The sequence below is a fragment of the Orcinus orca genome, chromosome 3, assembly GCF_937001465.1.
Source record: "Orcinus orca chromosome 3, mOrcOrc1.1, whole genome shotgun sequence".
In the NCBI taxonomy this organism is placed as follows: Eukaryota; Metazoa; Chordata; class Mammalia; order Artiodactyla; family Delphinidae; genus Orcinus; species Orcinus orca.
The window spans coordinates 23163-31902 of NC_064561.1; the positions used below are offsets into that span (position 1 = coordinate 23163).

Below are 8740 nucleotides of genomic sequence, written 5' to 3' on the forward strand. Positions count from 1 at the left end.
TCTCAGCGGACCTGAGCACAGCCCTGCACACAGTCAGTCTCTGGGGGTGCTGATGAGGACCCAGGCTCCTGTGGCCATGGTCTTAACCACATCTGAACTTCTTCCCAAGCCCTTACATTTGGGGGCCTGCACAGGGGCCCCCGGCAGAGGCCTCCTTACTGGGAGGAGGGAAGAGCTGTACATACACCTCTCCACGCGACGTGGACTCGGGTCTCTGCTAGCCTCCCCGGCCCCGGGGGCCAAACAACGGCAGGTGTCTCTTGTTCAGGGCTCTCTCTGCAGGGTGACACCCCGACTGCTTGTGCAGGTCCACCTGACCCCCAACCTTAGCGCCACAGGAGAATGGAACGGGCAGTCGGCCTTTCTCCTGCACCCCTCCTGCCCACGTGACCAGAGGAGCAACGCAGGCATGGCTGGTTCGCTCAGCTGAGCCCCCAACCAGAGAGGGTCTCCCCCTCTGCTGTAGGAACAGAGTCCTCAGAACAGCCATAAGGAAGAGGTGCTGATAACATCTGTCAAGCAAACGCCCTATTTTACTAAAAATCCAAATAGAGGTCACATTTTACAAAACCGGCATCCACTGGGATCTCTCAGTCCCTTCCCTAAGCCAACAAAAGACAGGGGTTCTGAGGAAGAGTCCCCCTCCACACGCTAGGGCTGCCCCAGGTACCCCCTAGCCCAGTGCATGGAGGTGGGGTTAGCGGAACCCACGCCAGGATCCAGCCATCCTGGCTTAGGGACCTGCCAGGACCATGGACACGCTCGCTGCCCACAGCCCGAGCCCCAGCAGGAGGGGACCCGCAGAGGCTGCAGCCAGCCTCGCCCAGGGCCAGTGTCAGTGATGGCTGGGTGTCCGCTCTACCTCTTCATCCTCCAGGCAGTGCCGCGGGGGCCGGGCTTTGAAGAAGTCGGAGACGTAGCGGACCTAGCAGAGGAGAGGAAGGCAGGAGCTGACTGGGCGGGGGCAGGACGGGATGGGGCAGCACAGGGCAGGGAGGGGCAGTAGAGCCCAGGAGCTGAGAGGCACCGTGGCAGGGTCAATGACGACAGCAGAGGGGGGGATCTTAGGGGAAAGATGGGAGGAGAGGGCTAGGGTCCTGGAGAGGCAGAGAGAGGGCAGCAGGGCCCCAGAGGGGGTCTCTGGTCAGGGCAGGGGGTCGGGGCCCGGGAGCTCACAGTGAGGCCGGCCACCAGCGCCCCCTGCAGGAGGCCAACGAGAACATCACTCCAGTGGTGTTTGTAGTCAGACACACGGGTGTAGCCCACGTAAAGGGCAAAGGCCACCAGGAAAAACTGCACGGTGGGCCGCAGCAGCCGTGCCCACTTCCAGCACAGCCGGGCCTGCACGTAGAGCTGGGGGCCAAGAGCAGCCGTCAGCATGGGAGCCTGCCCGCCCACCCCCGCCGGACGCACAGACGGTGACACTGAGGCCAGGAGCCTGGAACCTGTAGGCCCAGGGCCTCCAGTTTCTATCAACAAGCCAGAGCCCATCCATCACCACCTCCACCCACCCCGCTTTACTGAGGCCCAGGGAAGGGCCTAGGCCACCGCTCCACAACAAGCGAGTCACAGAGAAACAAACTCACCGCCAAGAACATCATGCAGTACATTCCAAAGGAGGAGTGTCCAGAGTAGAAGGATAATCTGAGAAAGGAGAGTGCGGCAGGTTTCAGGAGGGCCCACACTCAGCACCTCTGCCTTCAAACACCCCCGGCCCCGGTCCCATCCTGCCATGCCTCCCAGAGTCCGGGAAGATTTCAGGTAGAAACACGGCCACTGTTGGACACCATCAGTTCTTCCCTTTCCATTTCTCTGACAATGCGATAGGGTCTCGCGGTCTTTAAGGCCTCACCACAAAGATGCTGTAGGCCCTGAACACAGAACTGAGGTCAGACAACTGTGTCTAGCCAGCAGCTTCACTTTCACTGTGTTTCTTTTCAAGACCATTTTCCACCTGTGGTCACTGACACAAGGCTCACGTTTCCTTTTTTTTTTTTTTTTTTGCAGCACGCGGGCCTCTCACTGTTGTGGTCCCTCCCGTTGCGCAGCACAGGCTCTGGACGCGCAGGCTCAGCGGCCATGGCTCACAGGCCCAGCCGCTCCGCAGCACGTGGGATCTTTGCGGACCGGGGCACGAACCCGTGTCCCCTGCATCGGCAGGCGGACTCTCAACCACTGCGCCACCAGGGAAGCCCCACATTTTCTTTTTATATAATTTCAAGTTTTAACAAAGGACATCAACCGACAAGAGAAAAGATGGCAGATTAAGAAACTCCAAAGGTCCATCCCCCCACCCCGTAAAAGCAACTAAAAAACTGACAACAACGGTAAGAATCAGATTGGTGGTGGCCGTGGAGGGAGAACAGAGCTCACTTACAAAGAACTGAAATAGTTCGGTCCTGTCTGATGGCTCCCTGGATCACTGGTCGTAAATATTTACAGCAAATGTAATGGTCACCACTGCCTGGGGCAACGGATAGCAGTTGCAGCAGACAGACTCACCAAAAAGCTTGGGAGGAAAGGCCAGGGAATGAGAAGCTCTGGAGAATAAGGGCTGGGATTCCAGAGGCCAGGGCTGGGCCTCAGGGCTCAGGAAAGACCTGAGAAGGCCCTAAGCTCTCACCTCTGGTTGACCAAGCAAGAAGTAAGTAAAGGTTAAGGCAGAGTTGTCAGCTGACATGCCCCAACATAGCACACAAAGCCCGTCTGTAAAATGGAATTTTTTTTCCCCCGGTTCCAGGTATTTAAGGACATATCTGTCCAATTGTTAGCTGATCACTCAGCTAACAGCAGAACTTCACGGCCACTCCGAGTCTACAAAGTTAGTTCACAACACTCACTAAGCCAACAACCAACAACTACAACAAACAGCAAAAACAAGCCCTGGGGAGAGTAGAATCTGATTTCCAGAGTTGCTACATTATAACATTGAAAATGCCCGGTTTTCAACAACAACAACAAAATTATAAGGCATGCATGAAAAAATGCGGGAAGTACCTAGGGAAAAAAAATCTATTACTAGAAGCTGTCCCTGAGGAAGCCCAGATGTTAAGACTCACTAGATAAAGACCTTTAATCTGCCATTTAAAATATGTTCAGAGAGCTAAAGGGACTGTGAGAATGATGTCTCACCTAATAGAGAACACCAAAAAGAAACAGAAGTTATAAAAAGGAAACAAATAGAAATTGTGGAGTTCAAAACTATAGTATCTGAAATAAATCACCCGACGGGCTCAAAAGCAGATCTGAGCAGGCAGAAGCGTATGTGGAGATAGGTCAATCGAGACTTTCGGTCTAAGGAACAAAAAAGAAGAATGAAGAAAAATGAATGAAACGCAGAGCCTTGTGGGACACCATCAAATGTACCAACATATATACATATAAGTGTCTCCAAAGGAGAAGAGAGAAAGCGGCAGGAAGAATACTTGAAGAATATTTTCATCAAATGAAAAACATCACTCTACACATCCAAAAAGCCCAATGAACTTCAAAGAGGATGAACTCAAAGAGAGCCACAAAGAGACACAGTATAATCAGGCCACCAAAAGACAGTCAAGGAGAAAATCTTGAAAGCAGCAAGAGAAGGCATTCATTGTGTACGAGGAATCCTCAGTAAGATTAGTAGCTCATTTCTTATCAGAAACCATGGAGGCCAGAAGGAGTACTGAAAGGAAAAAAAACACCTGTGAATCACGAATTCTACATCTGGCAAAATGATCCTGTAAAAATAAAGGAGAAATCTAGACATTCCCAGATCAACAAGAACCAAGAAACTTCATAGCTCATACACCTACAAGCTCTACAAGAAATACTAAAGGGAGTCTTTCATGGAGGAATGAAGGATACTAGACAGTAACTCAAATGCACAAAAAAGCCCGTAAAAGTCACCAGTAAAAGTAAATACAAAACATAAACAGCAGTGTTAATGTATTTTGGTTTATAGTCCTGCTTTTCCCTACGTGATTAAAAAAAGAAAAAACAACTGCACATAACTAAACTTACTGGATCATTCCACAATAAATACAAACATCTCATCTTTATGCTGTACACCTGAAACTAACATAACGTTATATGGCAAATATAGCTCAATTTTTTAAAAACAGTAATTATAAATCTATGTTGATGAGCACACAATGTATAAAGGTATAATTTGTGACAATAACCTCGTAAGGGGGCGGGGGGGTGTGGAACTATATAGTTGCAAATTTTTTGCAGAGTAAATACCTATTAACAGAAAAGGCAGTAATGGAGAAATTGAAATACAAACAAAAAAGATACAATATACACAAAACAAACAACAAGACAAAGAGCATTATAGAGCGGGAAAAGGATCCATCCATTAAGAAGGTATAAAAGTAACAATTACAAAGATATAAGCACCTAACAACAGAGCCCAAAATACAGGAGGCAAAAACTTAACAGAAGTTTAAGACAGAAGCTTAAGATGGTTAAATTGGTGAATTTTATACTTTGTGAATTTTTATCTAATTTTTAAAGAAGGAAAATAAGGACATCAATTAAATGAAAAGTTTACCAGTAGAGATGGTGAGAGGACAGAGCAGCAGCGTGAGGATGGGGCCTGAAATTTAGGGGAGGTGGGTCACTCCTCCTGAAACCTCCTGCTCTGCTCCAGGGCCCGACACGCCTGGCGCCACCTCACCTCCCTGCCTGCAGGACACAGCCCCACGGGCACCTGCAGGCCTTGCTCCTGCCTGTTCTCTGCCCAGCGTGGAGCCCCTGTACCTTCTATACCTGACAACTCATCCCTCAATAGCCAGCTCCCGAGGGCCCTTCTCCAGCCCCCACTCTCCTCCCCGGGTGGGGTGTCTGCGGCCCGGGCCCCCTGCGGCACCTACCTGGACTCGGTGACGTCAGCAGGCCTTCCCCTGCACACCTCCACCTGCACATACACGGAGCAGTTGACGCGGCTCCAGTCAGGGTCACACACGGCCAGGAAGTTGGGCCGCAGCCGGCCGGTCATGTACTTGGCCAGGTCTGTTAGTGACTGGCTCACTGCAGCCCCGAACAGGAACGCCCCCAACACCTTGTAGAGGGCGGCCAGGTAGTTGTTGAAGTCGGAGCGGGAGTAGAGCCGGTCTGTGTACACCAGGTAGGCCTCCCCGGCCGACACCTGCGGGGAACAGCTGGGGACTTCAGGGCCGCTGAAGAAAGGGGTCAGGGTGCGCGGCCTCCCTACGGTCACTGGGGGGCTGGGAACTCCAAGGGGGCCCTCTTCCCCGCAGACACCACCCCGGGCAGGACTCGACCTGCTAACGCCCCAGCCCTCCGCCCTCCACACCCCTCCTGCCTTACAAGTATGACGGTGGTGGTGATGATGACCCCGGCCATGAGCCCGTGGGTGATGGTGTCTGGACGGTAGGGGTACCGGATGGAGTCATCTCCGCAGTAGAATCCTCGCTTGTACGGGGCGTTCACGAGCGTCAGGATGGCGGAAGGCAGAGAGGCTGGGGTTGGGGAGAGGAGGCCGGTAGCCACGAGGTTCTCTGAGCCCCAGGGCCACACGGACCAGCCTGCGCCGGCACCGAGCGCTTGGACGCCTGCCTCAGCCTCCCTCCGGGTCTCCTCACCTCCGAGCCCACCCGAGAGCTAGGAGGAGCTTTTCTCACAGCAAATGGGAGGTCACTGCCCCATTAAACCCCCTTGTGGTTCCCCGTCATCATCAGATAAACACCAACGTCCTGCCCAGGCCCAGTGTCCACCCCCCCAACGTCGTCCACCCTCTCCCCGCCTCGCTTCCCTCCAGCCTCCTCTCTGCCCTTTGCACGAAGCCAGCAGGCAGCCACCAGGGCCTCTGCTCACATCCTTCTCGTGGCCCAGAACATCTCGAACTCCCTTCCGTGCTCCTGGGAGCCCTCTCACGGCAAGAAGCTTCCGTTCTTCATGGTTCTTGCCTGTGTGCAACTGTGCAATCACCGTGTGATACTCGAATGATTCCTCCGGCTACACACAGCGCTCTGTGAGCACCTGGGGTGGGGGCCGCGCCTGTCGTGGTCAAGGCTGAGTCCCTGGAGCCTACTGGGGCCTGGCCGAGGCCAGTGTTTAACAGGCATCTGTTAAAAGGAGGACACTCTGCTCCTTGTTCTAGGGCCGGCCAGAGAGATCAGGAACACACCTCATCCACGTGTTGTCCCTGAACCGGCCACACGGTGACCCGACAGGCCCGGCCCAGGCCCCGGGAGCTCAATCCAAAGGTGCTTTCAGGAGTCACAAGTCATGACCGGGCCCTGCCTGGCACGGCCGCAGCCCCGGAGTCCAGAGGCCCCGCCAGCCAAGGGTGACCAAGGGCGGCTGGGGCACAGGGCTCCCTGCTCCCCAGGGTGGGTGCACAGAGACAAACCCAGGCAGGGTGCCCTTTGGCCTTGGCAGGGCAGGTGACACGTGGAAAAGGGTGTGGCTCTGCTGGGGCCTGACGACCAGAGCAGGGGGAGGGCAGGGCCAACTCCTCCTTCCAAAGGCCAAATTCAAGGGCCTCCGGGACCACCGTGTGATGGTGCTGATGTAGGGAAAGACTCGGTGAAGAACACAGAGATCTGCCTCATGGAGCTGAGAGCAACTGGGAATAAAAATAATACGCACACGATGACCGGAATCGGGGAGGTGGCTGCGGCCTTCAGTAGGGTGTCGCGGAGGCCACACAGGGAAGGTGCCGTAAAGGAAGAAGTACAGGGGAGACCTGGGGAAGAACACCCCCCAGAGGGGTGGCCAGTGCCAAGGCCGGAGATGGGCCTGAGCCTGGAGAGCAGAGCGCTGGGGAGAGGGGCTCTGCGGCAGGGGCGGGGGTCTCAGGAGGGCTGCAGCAGAGGGAGGGAGAATGTTTCCAAAAGACCTCTCTGGCCAGGGTGGAGGCCTAGGAGGAGAGGCCGAGAAACCCCACGGCCTGGGCAGAGCAGGGGCTCCCATGGGGGCCCGGGCATCGAGTCAGCCCCCCAACTCCTGTCCCCAAGCCCCAGCCCTCCCCGCTGGAGATTCGGGCACCCCCGATCAGAGCTGGAGCTGGGCTCTCCCGGGATTCAGGGCACAGAGCTCAGAGCACAGGAATGGAGCCTCCCTCTGCCTGGGCCGCACCAGCTCAGATGTCCCCACAGCAGACACCACCAGAGCCTCCCTGCCCTGGTGTCAACCCCTGGTGTTTTCCCCAGGGCCCTTGTCACCATCTAAGACTGAACTGTTTTGTGTCCTGAAGCTTCTAGGCTGGGAGCTGGCTCTGCCCGGGCCCCCAGCACCTGGCACATGGCAGCTGCACCCAACCCCCTCCCCCGCTGCTGTGTGACCTCCAGCGGGCACCTGAACATCTCTGGGTGGAAACTGGGGAGCATAACAGCACTCCCTTATAGGCTGATTGGAGAAAAAGGTTTCATTAATTGCAGGCTGCTTAGTACCTGACATACAGTCAGTGCCACACAAATGTTTAAATAAATAAGTGCTCAGGAAACGATGCCCAGGGTTGGCAGACCGCCCCCGGGGACCTCCAGTTGCCACCTGGCGCATCCCAAAAGGGTCTCTTCTAGGACATGGGAGGAGAGCCTGGCCTCTGCCTGCAGTCAGGGCAGACCCCTCGGTCCCCAGCGGAGGAGCAGCAGCCTGACTGGGGGTAGGGCAGTTTAGGCTGGAGGGGCCCCTCCCTGCGCGGGGGGGGGGTAGAATTCCGGGGCCATTGTCCGCACAGCCCCGGAGCAAACACACAGCCTTTGTTTCCGGGACCCTGGAGGAGGGGCGGCGAGGGGGCCTCTGCCCCCAGCTTGGCCCACAAACCCGCCCGACAGGTTTGGCCCGCGCCACCCCGAGGCCTCCAGTTCCACAACAGCCTGCGGCCCAGTCCTTCTCCCGGCTCTCCTGGGCCCGAGCGAGGAGGGCGACGGGGCGCGGGTTCGAATCCCACCACTGCCCGTGCGCCCCCGGCCAGGGCTCCGCCCTCCCAGACCCCACTGGACCAGCCGACCCAAGGTGCGGGGTGGAGGGCCTCCCGGGGCGACCCGCGGCCGCGCCCCCCGCCCGGCTCGCCCGAGCCCAGCCGACGCCCGCGTGAATCACCGCCCGGGCCGGGCCGGGCCGGGCAGGGCGGGAGGGGAGGCATGGGGGGCCCCCGGCAGCGACTTCCTGCTGCCGCGGGCGGGGGACACCGACCCCCTCCGACCGAGGATGCGCGGGGGAAACAGGCCTGAGAGGGCGCGCGCGGGCGCCGGGGCACGCGGGGCGGGGGCGCGTTGCTCGATCCACGGCCCGAGGGTCCTCCCCCAGCTCCCCCCACCTCCAGGGGGCCTCCGAGAGATAGGGCCGCTGCAGCCCCCAGGCCGTCCTACAAAACTTTGCGGGGACTGGGGATGGGCCCGCCTGGGAAAGGGTCCTCACACACACACCCGGGTCCCCGCGGCTCTTACCGACCAGCACGCACAGCACGTCGAGCAGCACGAAGACCCACCTCCGCTCCATGCTGCCCGCGACCCCCGGCGCCCGTCCCAGCGCGTCCCGTCGCGTCCCAGACGGGCCGCGGGGTCACATGGCCGGGGAGCCTGGCCCAACCCGGGAGGGGCGGGCGGGCAGGGCAGGGGAGCGGAGGGAGGGGCGGAGCCTCCGAGGGGAGGGGGCGGACTCTGCCTCCGCCCCGCCCGAGGCGCGCGGGGAGGAGGGGCGTGGGGAGCGCGCGGGGATGGCAGGGGAACAGTGTCGGTACGAGACCCGCGGCAGTAGGGGCCGCGGGTCTCCGAGCTGGGGGAGGGGG

At 57.8% G+C, this 8740-nt stretch overlaps 1 protein-coding gene across 1 annotated transcript; it reads right to left on the reverse strand.

Annotated features, from left to right (window-relative positions):
* Window positions 1–515: 515 nt before the first annotated feature.
* On the reverse strand, window positions 516–8560 carry PLPP2 (phospholipid phosphatase 2). Its single transcript, XM_004285919.4, is given in 7 exon segments — window positions 516–844; window positions 847–925; window positions 1177–1353; window positions 1587–1644; window positions 4857–5131; window positions 5314–5465; window positions 8400–8560. Coding segments are annotated over 7 exon segments (1035 nt in total). The 5' UTR covers window positions 8452–8560; the 3' UTR covers window positions 516–602.
* Between the last annotated feature and the right edge of the window lie 180 nt (window positions 8561–8740).